The following is a 22,573-nucleotide window of genomic DNA, read 5'->3' as shown; positions in this document are numbered from 1 at the left end:
GTTCTGCACAACACAGCTTTACTCCTCCCCACAGGCAGTGGGATAGTAAAGTTCCTGCCTGCCATGAATTTTTGAATTACCAAGTTTCAGGGTACAGCTCCTCCTGTTGACTTTCTGGCTATAGCAGATCTCAGGCTTTAAAATGTTTTCTTAAAACCCTATGCTAATCCCAGGTGGGCTATCAGTTTAGACTGCTTTAAAAAAAGCTAAAACTGTAGACCAGTTTAGACTGATTAAACAGTTCTGAAGCTTGGGGGGGGAAAAAGTGTGAAAATACAATCCGTTGAGCAGAGTGGAATTGGATAGTAGGAGCTGCTTAAAGCAGGCATTTCCTGTATTTATTTATTCCTTGGGGAAAAACTAATGTTTAGGATGATTGTCCTTTATGTAAATCAAGAGTAGTACTACTTTAATGAGTGTAACTACATCTGTGCAGAGTTAATGTAACTGAGAAGTGAATTGGTGCCGCAGTGTTCAAAGTGACAGATATTAGAAAATCTTTAGCTGACCATTACTAGAGAAATCACTTCTGAAGGTACCTAATTCACCAATTATGAGGATGAGTGACGACATATCTTTGTGGTTTAGTCCTGCTTAGTTTAGAATCAAAGTCTTTCTGTCTCTTCTTTTTCATCAGCAGCTGTCCTCTTCCAGTGACATTTAGTGCAAAAGTCTGTGTTCACGCAGTGTGAAAGCTGTATATTGTAGCACTGCAAGGAATACACCAGATAAAGTTTAGTCAAAAATTTTTAATCTCCACCTTTCATTTTCCTGATCATTAGCTCATCTGTCGCTAGGCAAACATAGATAATTTTAATTGTTCATGCATTTGGAAGGTGCTTGCATTATGTGGAAAAAAGCACGTGAAACATTGTCATGAAACATTGCACCCATAATGCCAAATGCCGAGGCGGAGTCAAAGTTAAGGTTAAATCAATTTTAACTTTGCATTTCCAGACTTTAGGGCTTATCCGTGCAATTATGCACGAATTGGATTTTTTCCTTTCCTAGAACTACAGAACACTGCCAAATGTTACAAAATGTGTCTATCAACAGTTACATATATGAGCACATCACCGTAAAGCCTGATGAACTACCTCAATATCACTGCATCTGATTTAGCTTGATGCCAATGGAGAGAGTGATCAGACTGCAAATCTCTGCATTCCACCTTTTCTTCATCTCCATCAAAACAGATTGTGTAATTTGGCTTGGGATGATCTGGTGGAAGACAAAACTCTGAGAACTGGGGACTGACCCTGGAAATTTCCAGTTTTTCAGGAGCCTTGTCTTCCTTTCCCTTCTCCTGAGGCAATAAACCTGGAAATCCCTTACCCAGTGCAGTGTCTGTGTCAGAATGGGAGCTCCCAGCTTCACCAGTGTTGCTGATGGGAAACTGTCTGTCACAGGAGATTTATGACCATGGGTTTTTTTACTCTTGCAGACAAGGTGACATTGTCTTGCCCCCTTATTACCAACCAGAGGAAGATGATGAGATGCCCTTTATCTGCTCACTGTCAGGAGACAATGGAATTATGGGCTGTCATGAAATACCCCCACTGAAGGAGCGAGGTCATGAGTGTTGTTTGGACAAGGATGATTATTATTACTACAATTCAGTGCGGCAAGAGTTCAATATCAGTGGCATGTGTGTCAATTGGAACCAGTACTACAACGTGTGCCGTACCGGCAACGCCAACCCGCACAAGGGTGCCATCAACTTTGACAACATTGGGTATGCCTGGATTGTGATATTTCAGGTAAGTTCGAGTTAGCCTTCTAACAAGGCTCAGGCTATTTTTCTTTTTTTCCAAATTCAATCTTTCTGGGCTCCAGCGGTAGTTTCTGCAGCCTATGACACGGATGCAGAGATTAAAGGGCCCTGTAACAACCCTAGCAAGGGAGACAGCCTGCACACCATGAACGGTGTTCCTGAAGATGGGGAGGGACATAGAGCAGTTACAGACCCTTGCTGAAATAACGTGCACTCTTCAGGCTGACTTGTACAAGTTTCCCCTTCAATGCAGACTGCTATAGCAAAGGAGTCTTTTTTTTTTTTTTTTTTTAATTCCCAGCACGCGTTGCAGATGGGAGCTAAAAATCCGTGCCTTTTTACTTTTCCTCCGGCTGTACGCCGTGTCCAGTCCAAGTGGCACAGAAACCTGCTGCGGGTTTTCCCCCGCTGCGATCCAGGGAAATGAACTATTTTAATGAAATATTCCTGCTGTGGACTAGAGTGATCTCACAGGCTTTGACAGTATGCCAGTGTCACCAAGCAGTACCATGCTGATTTCCTGAAATGGAAATTTGGCTTCGTTGAAATGAATTGTTGTTTCTCACCTTTCTTGGGTTGCAACAGCTCTGCAGTGTCTGTATACAATGAGAAATGAACTCTGGAAGCCCACTTCCCTCCTGTTTCTCTTGTTGTTGTTTATCTTTGCAGGTGATCACACTGGAAGGGTGGGTGGAGATCATGTACTATGTGATGGATGCACATTCCTTCTACAATTTTATCTACTTTATCTTGTTGATAATCGTAAGTATAAGACTTGATGAATGCCAGCAATGCAAGCTAAGAGCCTACAAATAACAGGTCTTAGATCAACATACATACTGGGGAAGCAAACTTCTAGGAATCTCAGAAATCCAGCTAGTTGATTTTCACCAAGAGTCTGTGGCAGAATCGTAAACATAGTTTTCAGCCAAGTTATTATTTTTTACTCCAAAAATATACTTAGGATTGATTTCTGAAGTTCTGCATACCCAGTGAAGGATAATGTTCTCGTTGGCAGATCTTCTTGCAAAGAAAGTTCCCCAAACCAGTTGGCTCAAAAGAACAGAAAACAATTTCTTTATCTGCCCTTCTACTTGGTCTCTTTGTACATTTTAAGCTCTTCAGTAATTTTTGAGCCATGTTGAGCCAGCAGTTTTTGGCAGCACCTGGATTTCTCAGGTTCAGAGTCTCAGATTCACATTTTGTTAGATTCAGGGTCTGTCACGCTGAATTACTTCCTCACCATGAACAAAAAGGAGCTGCTGCTCTGAAAGTGTCAGCAGTCCAAAATAAACTCGCTGTGTGAGATCCCTTGTGGATGGTGGAGATGGAAAGAGAGAAGTGTGTCCATGATGAGAACTTAATAACCAGTTTATAAGCCCTGTGGATTTACACAAATGAAGCTGAAGGTTGGTTTTCTGTAAGGATGTTTGCTGTCTGTACCTGGGAAGAAAGATGAGAAACATGGTGCCGTTGCCTCTCCATTCCTCAAGCCTCCTCACTAATTGCATTTTCTTCAAGCAAATATCCTGTTTCTGACAAGGAAGGATTTTGTTTTTATGAAGACTCTTGCACTTTTCTCATAGGGGGATCAAAGTGAAGAATAGAAGGGAAAGATGTAGAATGAATTATGGGAAGTATAAAATCTTTTCAGGGTAAATGCAATGTAGTTCTAGATTACTTAGTCAGTAAGGCCCTCAGTGTGTATCTCCAAGGCCTATACACACTTAGATGAGCTGACAAATGGATCTGGCTAAGACTCTGATCTTCACCTAGTACCTGTCCTGGGGGGCTATGCTCTCCTACAAACAGGATCTCTAGAGGCAGTCACCCAGTAACATTAACAGGCTCACCTAGTACAGCATCTAGTTTAAATTCAAGTTGACATATAGTGACTTAAGAGAAAGCAAATTTTAATCCAGTTTCTGTGAGAAATTCTGCAGCATGTGCATATGGAGAGTGGCACAAAAACCAATCCCATTCAGTTCAGACAACTTAAGAAAAAATTATTATATCCTTGATTTCACCCTGCCTTATGGCCTTCTACCATCACAAGGGAAAGACAAGGAGAGAAAAACAGAAGGATGACCTATTCTTTGTGGGCTGTGTCCCTGTGTTTCTGAGCCTGGACAGCAGAGGTGAAATACACCTTAAGGAATGTTGCTTTTACTTTGAGCCTGGAGAGTCCCAGAGAGACACTGCAGAGATGTGATTGCACAGGATGGGATGGCGGCAGGTGGAATTCCCACACGCTCTGTTCTCAAAGGCAAACTGAACATCCTCTGCTTTTTATGAGTTCAGAAAATACTTATTTCCCATGAAGTTTGTTCCTATATCCCACAATGCAATAGATACTTAGTACCCACTTGCATTTTCACCTTGAGCAGCATGGTGAGGATACCCAGATTTGTAGAATATGTAGTTCAACACAGAAGTTATTCCTTGTCCCAGAGCCACAGTTTCTCTCAGAGCCAGGAAGGACTGTGTAGAATCAGCATTTAACCATTGGAGCAGGCATGCCCAGTCTGTTTCAGACCAGCTCCAAAAACTGCCCCTCACCCCCCATTTCATATTACATAAATCCTGTCAGCATATTTATGGTTTCTAAGCATCCTTCTAGTACTGGCTCACCTCATGTGATTTCACAGGGATTCAAACTTTTTCTCTGAATTTCCAGGCACTGAAAACCCTCAATTAAACACTCCACCTGAAATTTTACTGCAGAGTGTCATTGACATTTCTAGACACTCCCTCCTCATTTGCAGAAGCCATATAGGTTTATTTCCATCAAACACAGGAGAATACGAATCTCAAGTTACTTTGGGGACTGCTCAGAACAGAGGAGCCATATGCTAGGTGGGATATTTCCTTTACCTTTTTTGGATTTGCTGCAAGAAAGTATTTAGCGTTTCTGTTACCTTCTTGGCATGTGTGATGCATCTTTTGTAGCACATAGCTACACAACAGTGCAAACTTGCTATCACTTGGTTGCATTTTCTGTCTGAGTCTTCCTATAGAAATGACACTCCCTCTTTAAGTCTCATGAAGTATAGTCCTTCCAGCCTTTATCCTTCCCTCCTTCTCCATGGTTGAAAGGCTCAGGTTTCTAAGCAGGAGTGCTCTGGCAGTCATACATTAAGCCCTGACTCTTTGCTTTTCCACATACGTTCTAGCCTTGGCTCAGACTTTCTTTTCTGGGCCTGGATCTCTGCAGCTTCTCTTTAGAGCTGTGCATTCATCCATGACTTCTTCCCTCAAAATGATGTTTTCAAACACCTACATAAGGGCATTACCTGCTACTGCTCATATGGCAGGAAGAAGGCTCCACCACCTGGATATGTTCTCAGCACAGTTAGGAATCCTGTATAGATTTGCTTCATTGAGGGGAAGAGTGCTGGCTGACCTTGGCACTCAGAGTGGTCTTGTAGAACAACCTGGTAAAAGAATTTTATGTATTCAACCGATTTTAAATAGCTGCCCCCTTGACCTGAGATCAAGGAGGTGACATGAAGGACTGCTTTCTGCTCTCGGGTCAGTGTTTCATTTCGGTCTTCCTGCTTGAGGTCCAGCTGTCTCTTTGTCACCTCTCCAGCTACTTGGCCACTGCTGCGGTTCTTGGACTAGAGCAAGCTCTTCTGAATTCTCACTGTCTCTGAGAATTGTGCAGTACAGTGCAGCACTCAGAGGCCTCCTTAAAGTGCTCTGTGCTTACACAAGAAAACAAGCTGGATATCCAGGCATAAGCAATAAAAATAATTGACAAGTAAGTCAGCATCTGCAGCACTAGTCAGATTTTATTAGATATTACAGAGATAGGGATTGAACCTTGGGCTGAATGAGGCCAGGATCTGCTTAACCAAAGCAGAGCTCAGTCTCAGGACTGAATGAGACTCCTGTGTTGGGGCTCTGAATTAGGGGGCTCCATCTGCTTCTGTCAGATGCTTTGTTTGACTCCATGTCAGACACTTTGTGTCTCCCTGCTCAGCTAGCTGAGATGGATCACTCAATTAGGAGCCTTTTGGGACCCCTCCTGTCCTTCTCCTAGCTGGGAGGAGTTGTCAAGCTCAGCAGAGCTTGAGAGCTTATAGACTTGCCTGTGGTCTTAAGGATTAACCAAGCTTACTTGTTTTGCATTTTATATTCCTAGATAAAAGGATAAAGATTGAGGATTAGTTGCCCTGTCCAGTCCTCTCACTTCTCCTCTTTTTGGTCATCTGGTGGGAGATCAGAGCAAATGGTGCCTGTGAGGACAGGGCTCATTGATGTGAACCTGAAACCCACTCTAGATTCAACCTCAGGCTGACAGTGAGATCCTCATGAGGATGTCTTCTTGCCTCATGTTGCCTCAGCTCTTCTGCTTCTAACCTAGAGTGAAGGTGTTCCAAGCCTTAATTGCATGTTGTTTGTGGAATTGTAGGAAGTTGCAAAGTACAGGGAAGTGTAACAAGTAGTGTTCCAGCAATGCTCATGCAGGTGGTGTCCAGCTCCCAGTACGGCCTCACTCAGTGTAAGCAGAGGGAGATAATTGAAAGGGAGTGTCATGTGTTACTGAGGAGCGTCCATCAGAGAATTTGGATTCCCAGTCATACTCTCATCAGTTAGAACATGCAAGACATCATGGGCTGGGGAAAATCTTGGGTGAAAGTGAAGGAATCTGAATGAGGTAAGGAGGTTTTTTTAGTTGTTTGTTTGTTTGTTTGTTTTGTTTTGTTTTAATTTTCAAGGCCACATTTAGAAGCTGAAGGGAAAATAGGCTGAAATATGAGGGAAAAGAGAGAGAAGAGAAGGGTTCAGTGATGAAGGGAAACCAAATTAGAACAGTTTTTGAAGGGTGCTGAGGGGGAGGGGGGGGAAGCCCTTTATTTTGAGATAGTTTATTGTCCTTAAGTTGAATCTGGTCAGAAAGAGCTTCATGTTTCAAAGAGTTACTGAGATGCTACCAGGGACTCCTCCCCTTTGAAATACCAACAGCCACTGTTGAGCCTCTGGACAGAGCTGCTGGGCACTTGTGTGCAAGAGAAAGGGACTTCCAGGGGAGCAAGCTTGTGAGGGGATGGCAAGGGCTATGAACTGAGGGGAAGGCTGCTTGGACAGGTAAAACAAGCTGGAGTAATTGCTGAAAGAAAACACCTTTTCCATGTACAAGGGCTGGGATCAGGTTACCACCAGCTTTGCTCGCTCTCTCCCATTTGCTGGAGAGGTTATAGGGGGGAGGACTGAATCCAGCTCTCTATCTGGGCTGTTTGCTTGTAAAGGGGAGAGAAGACAGAGGCTGGGTCCTGTGTGGGTTCATACATGGGAAACTTAGTGCGAAGGTGTTCCTTAGCAGGGATACTCACTGGTCCAGGGAAAGCGGAAATCTTGACCTTGTGCCTTATCTCCTCCCAGGGGCCATCCCACAGAGTCTGTTTCAGAGTGGGGCAGATGTATGGTACTTGTTCAGAGTTCAGACTCTGCATTTTATCTGTGCCCTATCGGCACTTACAGCTCTATGGGGACTAGGCACCAATCAAGGCATTATAGCTCTTGAAAATGATTTTGAATATGTTAACAGCCCATTTATGTATGAAATTCTCGTCATATTGAAGTCCAGGTTTTATCATAAATCACTCTACCTGTGGATAGATCTGCTAATGGAGTTTAATTTCTAATTTTATACTATGTAACATAAAGTGAGATAATTTTACCCCCAGATTTCTCAGCATCAAGAAATCCATTTTATAGGTAGAAAAACTGAGGCTTAAAGGGAACATGCAAAGTTGTAAAATAAACTTGGTAGACATTTTGGCTTCTGTATGGAATAAGTAGAACGTGGACATTTTATTTGATTTTGTTCCTAATAAACTGGGGGATTGAGTTATGTAGATTTTTCATGTTTGAAATGGAAAGCCTACCTAGGCTGATGGACAAGTGAAATAAGAGCTAGTATAATAGGTCTTGTATCAGAAGAATAGAAAATGAGCTAGGAAGTATGGTTTTTCCAGACCGCTCAGTGTCCTCAGAGTCATTAGTTTTTGTAAACTCCTCTTGGATTTCAAGAACTCATTCATTTCTGAAAAGTGCCACTGCCCTGTACGGTGAATTAAGGTGTAAATGTAGAAATTAATAATATGCTCCAGGTATACTGATGCATCCTTAAAATGATGAGAATACTGACATGTCCTCCAAGAGCTGAAGATCATAAATGGCAGTGCATGATTTTTCTGGTAGTAAATGAATAAGCAGAGGAGAAAGCAATAAAACTACTAAACTGGTTCTCAATTTCCCACCATCTGTATAACACAAAGGAGAGGGAAAGAAAAGGTCCAGTTTTCATTAAACCCTTTGTATGCAACTTCAAAATGACTTGCTAAAGGTCCCAAAGCCTACTAAAAGAACCAGAAGTTGGACCTGTATTTCTTGAATTTCAGTTCATAGTTCTGAGTTCTGCATGGAAATGACGTCTAGTGAGGTCTCAGAACTAAAGTCTCACATTCCCAGCTTTCTCTGAAACCCCTTCTCCGTATGCAGACTCGTTCCCATTCCTCTGCCTCCAGTGAATTTCTCCTCTTAAATTCCCCCTCCCACATGTTCTTCCTCATGCTGACATTGACCGTCCCTTCTTCTCCTTTGCTATTAGGTGGGCTCTTTCTTCATGATTAACCTGTGCCTGGTGGTCATCGCCACACAGTTCTCGGAGACCAAGCAGCGGGAGCACCAGCTGATGCAGGAGCAGAGGGTCCGGTACCTCTCCTCCAGCACTGTCGCCAGCTACATGGAGCCGGGAGACTGCTACGAGGAGATCTTCCAATACGTCTGCCACATCGTGCGCAAAGCCAAACGCCGCACCCTCGGGCTGTACAACAGCATCCAGACCTGGCGCCAGGGCAACGTGGAGACGAGCGACGCCAAACCTGGCATGAACAGGAAAAGACAGAGGCATTACAGTAAGGATTGCACGGGTAAAGCTGGAAATGCCCATAGTGTAAAAGTGAGAGTAACTGGGAGCATTTTGATGTGCCAGATTGTCAAAGGACCTGTGCCTGCAAAGCACACAATTAGAATTAGCATCGACTATTGAGCATGGTACCATGGGCAGCACACCAGACCAGCCAGGTGGAGATGACCAGCCAAGAATGGGAATGAAACAGGGGGGACCAGCAGGGAACGTGGGTGATCCAGGTCTGAAATCCGGAGACAACAAAGAGATAAAGTTAAAGGCACCGTCTGAAGCTTGTAAAGGGTTACATGTCTGGTATAACCAGGTGATGATAGCAGTTTGGGAGAGAGAAGACTTAGGGGGGTATGACAAAGTAGGACAAAGAATTGGACTTGGTGATACAGCAGGTCCCCCAGAGTTATCCTCCCAAACTGAGTTGCTGTGGGACCTCAAGAGAGAGGCAAAGAGAGTAGAATTGCAGTAGGGTGTCCCCTGAACCTAGGAAGCAATACTGAAGAAGTCTGTTTGATATGCAAGGGCAGTGGTGATAATTTCTTTTGACAGGAGCACATGCTGTTATGCAAAATATCACGAGATATCATTTAAATTGGATTCCTTGCCAGAAAAGTCACTGTGAAAGTGGCTGCTGATTCCCTTCCTAAATTGTGCTCCCATTAACGAGCAGAAAGCAGATTTTCCTTCATCTGGTCTTGTATACTCAGACTTCCATTTTCTTTACTTGCTGGGAGAAAAGTTTCTACAGACTTTATGCGCAGTGTTAATGAATTAATTGCTTCATTCCCCCAGTGTCCTTTTGACCTTCTAGATCCAAAAGGAGGATCAAGGAACACAAATTTAGTTTGGAACACAAATTTAGTTTGTGTTCCTTGAACACTGAAGTCAGGAGATCTGATTCAGAACACAGACCATCAGGAGGAAGTGTTCTTTTGCTACCTATTCTGGCTTTTTGAGATGATTTGCTAATGTAGTTTCTCCAATTTAGAGAGTTCAGCTCAGCCTGGGTGTTCTTGGACCCCACTTGTAGCAGTTCAGGACAAAATCAGCTCTTGTGACCATTTTTCCCCACAGTTCTCACTTAACACAGGCTACTGAGTCTCAAGCTGCAATTTCTGCATTAGACAATTCTTTCTCTGATGGACATGAACCCCTGTTAAGCCTAATCACTGGCAAGCTGAACGGTACCGTGCCTTTTGGAAACACAGCCCATCAGTGTGGAACCTCCAACAGCAATGGCTTTTATTACTGCCCTTGAGATGATCTGTCAGTGTTTAATCATTCTTACAGCTAAAAAGCCTGTCTAAATACCCAAAATCCAAACACGTGTCCACTTTCAATGTCTTTTTCAAAGCCTTCTCCTTTAAGCATAACCATTTCTCTTCCCAGGGCTTTGCCAGCAGCACAACTCTCTTGGCTGCCCTCCTCCAGGCTCGGTCCAGCCTATTGCTGTGACAGCAACCTCAGATCCCACCAACTGCCCACGATGCCACAGGGGGGAGCACGAAGCATCCAGAAGGCCCTCTGTCCTGGATAGTACTTATTCAGACCAGGAGAATGGAGGAGCCAGTGAAGGGGAAGGAGAGGGCAGCAGAGAGGACCAGGATGCCTCGACACTGGAGAAAGAGGAGGAGGTGGAAGAAGGAGGGCGGCTGAAGCTCTGCAGTGACATGTGGCGAGAAGTGAGGGTCAAGCTCCGAGTGATTGTGGACAGCAAGTATTTCAACCGTGGGATCATGATTGCAATCCTAGTGAACACTATCAGCATGGGCATCGAGCACCATGAACAGGTAAGGCACCTCAGGGCACAAAGTGGGAAACGTGGACTGGTGAGTCCTGCTGGGGGTTATGGCCTTGCTAAGCAACTGATGCAACTCGGTGGAGGCAGAGATTGAGCAATTTGGACCCCAGACTGCAGCACAGATGGTCCCAGCATGGCTTTGGAGAAAGCCTCAGGATCTTCCAGGGTCTCTCGCTTCCTTATTCCTCTACCTAATCGCTTTCGCTGTCTCCGTGTATTTTCTTCCCACCTCTTTTCGATCCCTCTCTTTTCCTCCTCTCTGCTCACTCATCCCTGTGTTTTTCTTTTTTTGCTTTACTCTTCCCATCTGTGTCTCTCTCCTTCACCCTCATCTCCTTCACATTCCCCATTTCTCTCACTCATTTTTCTCTTCATGAGCTTACTGAATCCTTAGTCTATTTGGTTAATTTAATGTGCCCTCTGGGGATGTCACAGACACTTCACCAGCATCTCAATTCAAATCCATCAACTTGCTAGCCTTCCCAACTTAATTAAGAGGTGGCTGAGCATATTCTATCTGTACAAGAAAGCTAGGAAAGGCACCACCTCCCATCTTCAGTTATGTTGGGGGCGCAGGCAGCTTGAGCCTTTCCTTTGCCCTGTGAGTAAGAAGCGATAGGTAGTTCAGACACAAACAGCAGGTGTGGGCACAGGTTTGATTTTCACGCCAGTCGTTTGTAGGCAGCTCTGAATCAGTCATGCACTTTATCCTAATGACAGGCTTGTGAGATGGAGAAAAATTGTGTGCCCTTACTTTATAGCTGGGAAACAGAAACTATGTCTACTTTGTGGTGTGCAGAGCCAACTTCAGAGGGTGTTAAATGTGTCCATTACCTTGGATCTGCATTGCTATTGGGTAGCTGTGCTGCATTTTGCATTAAAAGAGTCCATGCTGTACATCCATGTCTTAGATCTATGCTGCCAGTCTGAATGCAACCATGGTTTGCTCCATGTGTTTGCCCAAAACACAAAAATAAGAGATCGCTGCACTACTGAGATGCTGGCTGTATTGAAGCTTTGCAGCCAAGGTGAAGCCTAGCCCCAAACACAGTCTTATGCAGCAGAGACAGACAGTGTGCCTGGTTCAAGCAAGGCAACCTGATTTGTCCTGTGCTGTATCAGGATGGAGATATCTTGAGACTCAGTGTCTCTTAAATTCCCTGTTTGAGGCAACACGGTGTGTGAGCCGGTATTTGAAGCCTCAGATGTCTGGATCCCACCCACGTACCAAGCTTTAGACCATTTTTCAAAGCCCAGCTAGTTTCTGATACAAGGATGGGAAACCTTAATTTGATCCCAGAATGCAAAATTGCGCTGGATGCTTTAGTAACAGAAAAATACTGGCAGGAGCTCAGAAGAGAGGAGAATGAAGAAGAGGCTGGAGGGGTTGACTCATGAAAATAGATAAAAAAGAGCAATGTATTTATCACGTAGCAGAGAGATGACTAAGGGCTGGAGCCCAGGACAACTTGAAAACTGCCCACTGGTGTTTTAAAGATGGGAACACCAAGCATTGTTCATTCTGATTTATTGGAGACAGCGTGAATTAACAGTTTGACAAAAGAATATTAGAGCTGGAGGTAGAGAATTCACTCTCATCTTCTGGCTATTGTATGTGCAGATTTAAGCCCTTCTAGGATGCCTCTGCTGTGTTTGTACAGCCTGCAGCAGAGTGGGATCTGCCTCTACAGCCTTGGGGTTTCTAGTAGCAGGTTTTTAATGACACGTCCTTAAAATTATGCTATCACTTTTTATCCATAAGTAGCTAGGAAAAGCTTGTGACCCTGCATGCTGTTTCTACTAGAAGAGATGTCAGTCAGACTGATCATAACTGAAAAATATGGTGCAGCCTATTTATTTAAAGCATGTGTACTGAATTCTGTTTCCCTGGCACAAGAGTATTGAGACCATACCATGAATTTCAGGTCCTTTTCAGTCAGCAGTTAGCTCAGAGGCACACAGACGTTTGTCCTTCTCTTTGCTCTCTTTCAGTTTTTCTCAAACCTATTGCTATGAGTACATCTCAGGCTGGTACTTCGTTGCCTCAGCATTCATATGAATGTCTTCTGGCCCAGAGCTAAGGCATGTAGAGACCTCTTGAGCTTTTATTTTCTGATGCATGGGAGATCACAACCCCAGCTACTCTCTGGGGTCATATCTGGCTGGGCAGGATGTGTGAAGGTATCACAGGTTGGAGCAGATCTGGGAGCAGCTCATGGCATGTGCATCAGCTCCTTGATGCTCCACTTTTTCATGGGCTGTTCACAGGCGAGCTGACCAAAGCACACACAGCTGTTAGGTCAGAGGGTGAGAAGGACTGCAGGAGTGAGGCACGAGGTTCAGGCTCAGAAACACAGGAACCCGAGGAACAGAGCCTATGTGTGAGTCTCACCTTCGATTCCCAAGTCTTGACCAACAGATAGAAAAACATTAGTTAAAACTATTTGTTTGTTACAGTCCAGGGACTTAATATTCACAGTGTTTTTCTTCGAGGAGACTTAGCAACTCAAACAACTTTACATGGATTCAGATCACTTTAGAATTAGGCTTTGTTTATCTTATTCATCTAATCCTTTGTCCTGTCCTGACTGTGTGGCCAAGGCAGCTTCCCACCTCCTTACATATTTCTTGTGAGGGAAATCAACTAATTTTGAGAGAAACTGCATTACTATGAGTCATTTTTAATCCATGAGCTTATCATAAGTTATCACTTGTAAATAGGTAAGTTTATTCAAATCCATCAGTGTGCAATATACCATGTAATATTCTCAGTATTAGGCCTTCAGATATTGCTGAGACATTGCCTAAACCCATCATTTCAAGCTTCGTCCTGCTTGAAATAGTTTTTGCAGTTCTTCAGATCTACTTCTATTTGGAAGGGTCTATTTTTAAAATCCAGTGTAGAAAATATTAAATTCTTGTGGCTGTCCAGAGGAGATCCTTTTAAGAGGCTTACTTTTTTTAAATATTCACAGTGGATCTGGTGCTGCCCACTCTTCTCCCTTATTCAGCATGAGGATGAAAGGCTGGTCCCAGCTGAATGTCCCAGGCTGCCTTTCACATCATGTCTTTCTTGAATGGCCTGTTGGACTCAAACCTCTTTGTCATTAGCAGCCATTTTAGACAATTGCTGAGGAACTTGGTTTGTCTTCTCCAGTATCTACTTACAGTTTTCCTTCATACATCAGATCAATACTTTATGAGGTCTGTCTGTGTGGATCAGATGATGATCCCTTGTTTCCTAACTAGACCTGCACTATGGATCAGTATCTTCATATCCTTTAGCTTGTGTGATTTCCCTTTATACCAGCATTTATTGCATTCACTAGTTCATATTTTACAGTTATTGCTTCTCTTTTTACTATTTGCTGCTTGTCAGAAACATTCAGCAAATGTCCAAGCCAGCTCATCATACTGACATTTAGTAAATGATAGAACAGTCTCCCTGGGGTAGTAGATGAAACCACATTACTTCAGTCTTGTAAAACTAGGGTGTAACAGGCCATCACAAAATCCTGCACTGGTTTTGGGATAGTGTTCAAACTATGTAAAAGCTGGTTGGTATGTTCCATGGCTGATTTCTATGGCTCTTCTAATTATTGTCTAGTGACTTTGAAATTGTGAGTGAAAATAGGCTGGAGAGACCCCTTTATGGAATATTTTTTTCTCGTGTTCTCAGAGGCAGTGGTGCGCAGGTGCCGTTTGGTAGGGTTAGTTTGCATGGATCACATCAATTACTATTCAGTTTCTAGACAGATGCAAATTTACTCCTGGTTAGGATAAACTTTTCCTGCAGGGGCTTCCTGGTGATCTGCATCTTCTTAACCTTTCCTGTGGTGCAGGACTTTCTGGCTGTTGTCAGATAATGGACTAATTACATTTTCAGCCTGATCTGACAAAAGAACTCCAAAGTTAGTAAGAAACTGAAAAGGAGGAAAAAGCTGAGCTGCTGCCCTCTATTGCCCCAGTTATAGTTTCTGATCACTGGACAAGTATTCTGAAGTAAGTCTGAATCATATATTTCGCTCTCAGTATTTGATCTATGTTGTTAGAGACTAAAGAATTCATGGCCTGAAGATGTGAATTGGATAGTTTCATGGATTGGGAAAGAGATCTGTACACAGAGTAAGTGAACCATTCTGGTTCAAACACTGGCTCTGGGCATCCTTTGTCTCTGGGATCTCTTTCCCCTTCAAGCCACCCTCCTTACCTCAATACTCAGCTTCCACTGTTTTGTTCCCAACACTTTAAGTATGATGGGTTAATCAATCTATACTGTCTTGGTGATACAAGCAGACTGTTTGTGGGGAGATTTCTGGTGTTCTTTGTTTTTTCTTGGACTAAAATAGCCTTGAGTTCAGGCCTCTCCTTGTGGATGCTTCAATTTACAGTTTCTAGGTAAACCTGGGAGGAGGAAGGCTTGCTAAGGGTTTTGATGACGAATGCCTGAGTGTTGTGTGTGGGAGCCTGGGGAGCCCTCACAACTGTGAGGTGTCACATCCACTGTGTTGGAGATACTGTATGTCAGTAGGAAGAAAAGGAGAGAAGCACTTTCCCCTGTTCATTTGTCTCTTCATCAAGTTTGCACTTCCCTGGCCAGAGAAGAGTCCCCTGGGCCAGCAGTGTTCCAGCCACCCACCTTATCCATTGTCTCTCACAGCCACACTGACCCAGGAACAAGGGCATCCCCACACAGGACATACCCTGCAGCCCTGGCCCCTAGTTGATGGCTTTTACACTCTGTCAAATTACTCGTATCTCCAGAAATGACTGCAGTGCTGCATCTGCCCTTAAACAGTGAGCGTGCTTCTCCAGCTGGCTCCTCTCTATCTCCTCTTTTTTTCTTGAGTTCATTTCTTTTGTGTTGCTCTTCCTTCCCCAGCCTTTATTTCTTTCCTACTCCATTTAAAACATATCTTTTCTTCTCTACTTATTGTGGATGCCAGTGAGTTTATTTTTTTTTTGCCTTGTTTTCTGATTTCTCTTTTGCTGATTTTCTCTCTGCCCATCTCTTCTTTCCTTCTCTGCCCAGTTTTTCCTGCCACTTTCTCTAGAAAGGATGCTTTTCTGAGGCTGATTGATGGCCCATTAGAAACAGATTGCAGATGAGGCTTGACTAAAGAAACAGTTGTTAAGGAGGGAAGGAGTGACAGAGGAACAACTGACCTTTTCCACAGGCAAATGCAAGCATGGCTTTTCAAACATCAGTTACTCACTACAAAGCACAGGAGAGAATGTATGGAAAGCAGAGAGGAGGAAAATCCACCATCATAACCTGGCTCTGGGCATGCTTTGCCTCTGGGATCTCTCTCCCCTTCAAGCCACCCTCCTCACCCCAATATTCAGCTCACAGAGTTTTATTCAAGTGACACTCCAAGTGTGATGGGTAAATCAACCATCAACACTTGTTGCTTTTTTACATTGCTCATTTTCACTGACATAATCATTTGATTCGGACTGAAATTGGCATCTCTGTTTAGCATATAGACCTCATGTTCTTGCCAAGTGTCATTTACTGCCTGAGTCTCCGTGAAGTAATCTTTATCTCTCCCTTCCCACATGCACTTGCTCATTCTTTCCCTCTTCACTCATCTCCCCTCCTTCCCCTGTAATTTTTAGGATGGTTTTGTTATTCAGATGTAATTATGGATGGAAATTGAGCCATCTTCCCTTTTTTCATTTTAAAGAGGTGGACTAAGAAGCTGCAACGAGGAGTGCAAGAAATTAGCAAAGGGCATGGGAAGCCATAAACGTGAGGAGCAAATTCCAGTTCATTCGCTCACCTGGGAGGATCTGGGCCCCTGGGAGCCTCAGAGCAGGAGTTAAAGCAGTCCCCAGCTTCAGGCAGAGGGTCAGAACCAGAACTGACTGCCCTAGCACTCTCATGCAGTCTGAAGGCTATGGGTTGTCTAGCCTGGCCCCAAGATCCAACCTTTCTTTCTTTACGAAAGAAAGGAATTTCTTTCTTACTCTGGCAATATTTTGTACCTTGCCATTGCTGTGGTAGTCTTCCTGGGCTATGTATGTGTGTGTCTGAGTATGTGCACACGTGGGCAGACTTGCACATCTTACCCCTCATGCGTCTGGTCTTGTGTGAGACCTCAGCCCTTGCTGTTTTGCCTGGTGCAGTCTTAGTCCCTGGGTGAGAGGTGCTTTGAGCCAATAAGTGCATCCCAAAATCAGTGCAGAAGATGCCTCCATTTCACAGGGGATGGCAGGTTGCTGGCATCCCTCGTCAATGATATTAGCACAGCCTCTACCTCCCGCGTTTCATCATTCCTGAGGAAATGGTCTAGACCCTTTCCTGACCTTGTCAGAGAAATTTCCAAGGCTGCACACACAGTGAGGAAAAGGTCATTAATTTGGAAAACAAAAGGAGGAGTAATTTAATTTGTTCAGACTTGTTCCACTGATGGAATCATTAAAACACTTTCTCTCATACACAAAAACACACCTATCTCTGCTGGGGAAGACAGGGAATGAAAGTTTTATCAGAGATTTAACAGAAAAAAAAATTCCCAACATGGGGTTGGATTACCTTTTTTTTTTTCTTTCAACAGTCAACTTGTGCCATCCTTGGAATTTTTCACCTTGTGCACTTGTCTTTCTCCTCTTGCTTTTCTCTTTTCTTCATCCTGTCTTCCTCTTCCTGTCCCTTGCAGGTATGTTTTTATCAGTGTGCCCCTCCTCGCTGTTGTGTTACTCATTTAGTTCAATATTCACTTAGGTAATTATTGAGACCACTCTGAGGATAGAGGCATCAGAAAAGACTGATGGAACAGGATCAGGAAACTGATGCATACCAGGGATTTGGTGGGGAGAGAAAAATGGGGAAGTGAAAAATTAGAGGGGAAAGGACCAGATAAGTAAGATTTGGAGGAAGATGGGGAATTGTTTTCCTGTCATTCAAACATTTTCAGAATCTGCAAAAAAATGTGGCAGCTCCCTACGGAAACCTGAGAGTACAAAATTCTTGAGGAAGAGGTTGATGGCAAATCAACCACTTTTGCCCTGCTTCAAAAAATACTCAAGTTCTTTGCAAAAAATAAAGCATCTTTAGCTGGTTTAATGGGATATGAAGGAGAATGTGGGAGATGCTTGGTCAGCCTTGTCTGTGTAAATGGCTATGGGGCTCCTGACCACCTCTAGTAAAGAAATTTTTTAGAGACATAATCCATGTTGAAGGTAGCAAAAGTTCAAAGGAACTAGAATGCAAGTGGCTCTATTCAGCTCCACTTTATACTCGGCAATGGAAGCTTTGCAACTCCCCACAAATCCTGTATTCTGGAAAGGGGGGCATTTTATTTCCTATAATTTCAGGACTCTTTCAGTTCTGACTCTCTGAATTTGTGTTCTCTCCAGCCAGAGGAACTGACCAACATCTTGGAGATCAGCAATGTGGTCTTTACGAGCATGTTTGCTCTGGAGATGATCCTGAAACTCGCTGCTTTTGGTCTCTTTGATTACCTTCGCAACCCCTACAACATCTTCGACAGTATCATCGTCATCATCAGGTGACCAGGGCCTTGGGGATCAACTGAAATAGACATAGAAAAGTGTACCACAGAGCTTGGACACTTTTCAAAAAGGATTTAGCAGCTATTCTAGGAGGATCTGAGCTGAGCACAAGACCAAGGACTGGGAGACCAAGCTGTCTTTTTCCAACGCTCAATGTTGGTGCAACACAAGCTACAGAGCATTTCTGTCCCTCAGTTCTCTCCTCTCTAGAATGGAGCTACCTTGTTAAGTCCACAACAAATATTAGCTGTGAAATATTTTTAAAATGCACAAATTGAGGAAGATAGAAAGGTTTCATGTACGATAGAAGAACTTGTCTTACTGGAATTTAAAGCTGAAATCCTTTCCTCATTCCTGCAAAATGCAGTGCCTCATTCATGTTCTTAAGGCATAAACGCAGCTTTATACACATAAGTATAAACCTATACTATATACTTTTATCTTGCTCAGACAGATTTTCTCTCTCACCTCTTTATACTGCCAGTGCAGATGTGAAAACAACATTGTTACTCCTCACTCTTTTCTGTTTGTTCACTTGTCTTTCATTTTGTCCCTCATGCCCCCTGTGCCTCTCTGGACCACAGCATTTGGGAGATCATCGGCCAGTCAGACGGGGGCCTCTCTGTGCTGAGGACTTTCCGCCTCCTTCGAGTCCTGAAGCTGGTGCGTTTCATGCCTGCTCTGCGCCGCCAGCTTGTGGTGCTGATGAAGACTATGGACAACGTAGCCACCTTCTGCATGCTCCTCATGCTCTTCATCTTTATATTCAGGTGAGGAGGCAATTAGTTGGTTCATAGTGTTTCAGAGTGGCACTGCGTGGCTCATGGGGACAGAGCTTCAGAGCGCGATTGTGTAACTCATCTTGCCTGTTGCTCTATAGGCTAAGGCAGCACTGACAACCATTTATTTGTCCATAAGGGCTGAACTTACTCCTGCACTAAATTGGGTTCAGTAGCTGAAGATTTTGGCCTGGATAGGGTGTCAAAATAGTGTCACCAAATGTGGATGTTGAGCATAATGTCCCATTGCAGGATAGGTCAAGTCCCTCGGTAATCAACACTGACTAGATGGAACAATTCAGTCTGGAGGCTGACTCTAGCAGAAGGGCAGCAGGAAGCAACCAAGAAAGTTTGTCTGTGCATCCCATTTAAGCACTGATAACAAGATGAAGAAATAAGATGGCAAACAAGAACAATAGAGAGAACAGATCTGAACGACAGGTTGGGGGTAATATGTGAGCTCTGAGTGAGCGCAGATGGAAATCAAATTTTTTGGTGAGCTACAAGGGTGCAATATGCAGTTCCTTCTTCACAGGTAGATCCCAGTAGTCTGACTGTGTTGTCGTACTCCTTGCTGCTGTGATGTTACATTAGATTTTCATGAGAAAAAGAGAATTACTCTGATGAGCTCACTGTAGTAGCAGAGATATTTATATTTGACACCATCTCCACTTCTTGTCCCAAAGCATCCTGGGAATGCACATCTTTGGTTGCAAGTTCAGCCTCAGGACAGACACAGGAGATACAGTTCCTGACCGAAAGAATTTTGACTCCCTACTTTGGGCTATCGTCACTGTCTTCCAGGTGAGCCCACTTTGCTTTCTATGGGTGGGCCAGGGCAAAGTGAAGAGGATCAGGAGATGCTTTTTCTTCATTGCAGAGCACTGCAGTCACTCCTGACAGCACAAAAAACTGCACAAAAGAGTCTGTCGTGATATTTGGAGGAAGAACAATTGCATATTGAAACCAAACAACTGGTGTATATCTCTAACAAGGGAGCTCCTTCGTTCCCAGGGGACAGTCTGCAAAGGTCACTCCTGTTGTGGCAACTCCCAAGTTTAACATTATCATCTCAGCACTGCCCTTAATGATTGCTTATTTCCTCTTGCTGAGCTAATGTTTTTGGCACAGTACCACAGCTGGATGATGAGAGGGGGTGTGTGGTTATGGGGAAGTCAAGAGGCCTGATGTGCATTCACTGTCCTTTTCTGGGAACCCCCTTCATGGTCTTCCTTCACGTTTATCCGACCTCTTCTTCCGGTTGCAGATCCTAACCCAGGAGGACTGGAATGTCGTACTCTATAACGGCATGGCCTCCACCTCACCATGGGCTTCCCTCTATTTTGTGGCTCTCATGACATTTGGCAATTATGTACTTTTCAATCTGCTGGTGGCCATTCTCGTGGAGGGGTTCCAAGCTGAGGTAAGTTGCCACCAAGGCCTCATCAGGAGGAGGAATAGAGGTGGTAAAAAGGTAAACTTGAGGACATTTTGAGGATACTGGACTGGATGACTTCCAAAGTATCACACCTCTGTCATTTCATTCCTGAAGCTAGGGTGCTCTTAAAAAAAAAAAAAAAAAAAAAAAAAAAAAAAAAAAAAAAAAGAAGAAGAAGAAATTGTTAACCCTTGTAAGGAAAGAAAGAAGCTCTCTGAAAGGGAATTCACAGTTTCCATCCTGTGTACTGCATCAGCCCCTACCCTGCAGCAAGTCCTTTAACCCTCCAAAACCAAGACTGCAGTACATCAGCCATCCCAAATCACACAAGATTCTTTCCAGTGATCACACTGGATGCCTGACTGCCAGGGACAATTTTGCAGTTGTTCCAGCGATGAAAGACAAGAACAAACGGTCTTTTCTGTTTGAGTTCCCAAATTCTAAATTTGTGTGTTACAGGGTGATGCCAACCGGTCGTACTCAGATGAAGACCAGAGTTCATCAAACGTGGAGGAGTTTGATCAGTTTCAAGAGGTCCAGGAAGGCCCAGGTACAAAAGTCTTTCTTGCTTCTATCCTCTTGCTGTTTGGTGAAAAATCTAAAAAACAGATTCTGCAGAAAATTCACTCTCCAAGAGCTTGCCAGTTTTCATTTTGAATTTTATGGTAGATTGTGTTGCTTTCTGTGGAAAAACTAGAGACATGTTGGCATCCTGAGGAATGCGGGAACTAAGTGGAGCAATTCTTGAATGACCTCCAGAACGGCAAGTGGAAGTCAGAAGTGAGACTGTCTCTGCTTAGCTTCAGGGTCATTATTTCAGGAACACAATGTCCAAATATGGGACCCACATTTGCAGAGGGGATACCTAGACATTAAAAAGGACTCAGGCAAGTCTGGAAGTCTTGCCTCAGCAAGAGAGTAATGAAGCTTAGAGAAACCAGAGAAGTGACTTGATCACTCGCTCTGTAATTGTAGACCATAAGGAGAGATCTCTGATGGTAGATAGCTCTTTAATTGAGCAGAAAAAAGCATAATGAGATTGTAAAGGTTGGAAGCTTAAGCTAGACAAATTCAGGCTGAAAAAAAGCTGCATATTTTCAAGGAAAGATAATTAACAGTTGGAACAGTCTGCCTACAAACTGCCTAGTAAGGCCTTCATCCCTCAAAGTCTTTCCTCAGACTGCAAGTCTTTCTACACGAGGTATTATACTTCAGACAGGACTTGGTGGCAGGGAACAGCTTGCTCTGTAAAGGATGGTGAGCCAGGAGATGAAGGGGACAGAGAGCCAGGCAGGAGGGCAGGGACCACACCGACAAGGTGAGCAGAGGAGGTCCTCTGACACTAGCAAGGGTCAGCCAATGGATCAGTGATTACCAGGCAAATCCACCGTGGTGAGGCAGGTCTGAGGTCAAGCCAAGAAGTCCAGTCAGTAAGGCAAGATCAGGATCAGGAAGATGCAAAGAGCAGGCACAAGCATACTCACAGCATAACCCAGACTTGCTCCACAGGCACATATCCGAGCTTAAATGCAGCTCCCACAACAGGGACCAGTGGCTGCAGTATTGACTTGTCCCAGCTTTTTTCCTGCAACTTAGCTCTTTTCAAGGCAGTCCAGTCCTGAGTTAAATGGCTGCACCATATCAGAGCTTGTGTTGAATGTAGGCAGTAAAAACCCCTGAGATGGAAGAGGTTACAGAGGTGTTGGTGCAGTCATGGCTGTGTTGCAGATATGAATAGTGACCTTCATTATACAATAGTCAAGCAAAAATTATTTTTCCAGTCCTTTCAGGCATTAAAATTCAAACCCTGTCCTCTCCATGCAGCACAAATGCTGATGGTCATCCACAGCACCTACGATATCCCTCAAAAATGTCTTGGCTCTTCAAGGTCAATAATCAGTCACTTGAAGAAGCACAATGTAGTAGGATAGACTGGCTTGCAGTTTTTGTGTGCAGTATGACTGCAGGAATTTTAAGGTGACTCCAATACATATATGGCTGTGGCTATCCCTACATCTTAGTCTTGTGCTCAGTGTTTCAGCCTAACTGCTTTAAGTAGCCAACCTGACAGTGGTATTTGTTCGCACTTGAAGATGCTGTTGCCTCATCTTGGCATGCAACACACCCTTGTCCTCTTGTCGCCAGGGTTCAGCTTCTTGCTCTGTCTGTTAGCCTCAGGCTGCCTGACCACCACTCTGCTGGTCTGTCTGTCCCCAGGGAGAGCTGCAGTCAGTTTTGGGGACTGGGGAGACTACTTTAAAGTCTTCCCAGCTTGCACTGCTTTTGTCACAACATCCTAAATCAGGGGAATTGTTGTTAATTAATGCTG

The 22,573-nt window shown here is 43.9% G+C and overlaps 1 protein-coding gene across 4 annotated transcripts in view; it reads left to right on the top strand.

The window, feature by feature from the left end:
- The window catches only part of CACNA1I (calcium voltage-gated channel subunit alpha1 I), an 89,693-nt gene that overhangs the window by 34,833 nt on the left and 32,287 nt on the right, over positions 1-22,573 (top strand). For all 4 annotated transcript variants that reach the window (XM_027879381.1, XM_027879382.1, XM_027879380.1 and 1 more), the window contains exons 5-13: positions 1,445-1,760; positions 2,444-2,536; positions 8,394-8,700; positions 10,098-10,498; positions 17,872-18,023; positions 18,612-18,797; positions 19,493-19,610; positions 20,074-20,229; positions 20,704-20,794. In XM_027879381.1, the coding sequence (XP_027735182.1) occupies positions 1,445-1,760; positions 2,444-2,536; positions 8,394-8,700; positions 10,098-10,498; positions 17,872-18,023; positions 18,612-18,797; positions 19,493-19,610; positions 20,074-20,229; positions 20,704-20,794 (1,820 nt within the window). The remainder of the gene's footprint in view (positions 1-1,444; positions 1,761-2,443; positions 2,537-8,393; positions 8,701-10,097; positions 10,499-17,871; positions 18,024-18,611; positions 18,798-19,492; positions 19,611-20,073; positions 20,230-20,703; positions 20,795-22,573) is intronic.

The sequence above is a fragment of the Empidonax traillii genome, unplaced genomic scaffold, assembly GCF_003031625.1.
Source record: "Empidonax traillii isolate 1590-97213 ecotype Southwest subspecies unplaced genomic scaffold, ASM303162v1 scaffold55:size2822071, whole genome shotgun sequence".
Lineage (NCBI taxonomy): Eukaryota > Metazoa > Chordata > Aves > Passeriformes > Tyrannidae > Empidonax > Empidonax traillii.
This window is presented reverse-complemented; position numbering and strand designations above follow the sequence as displayed.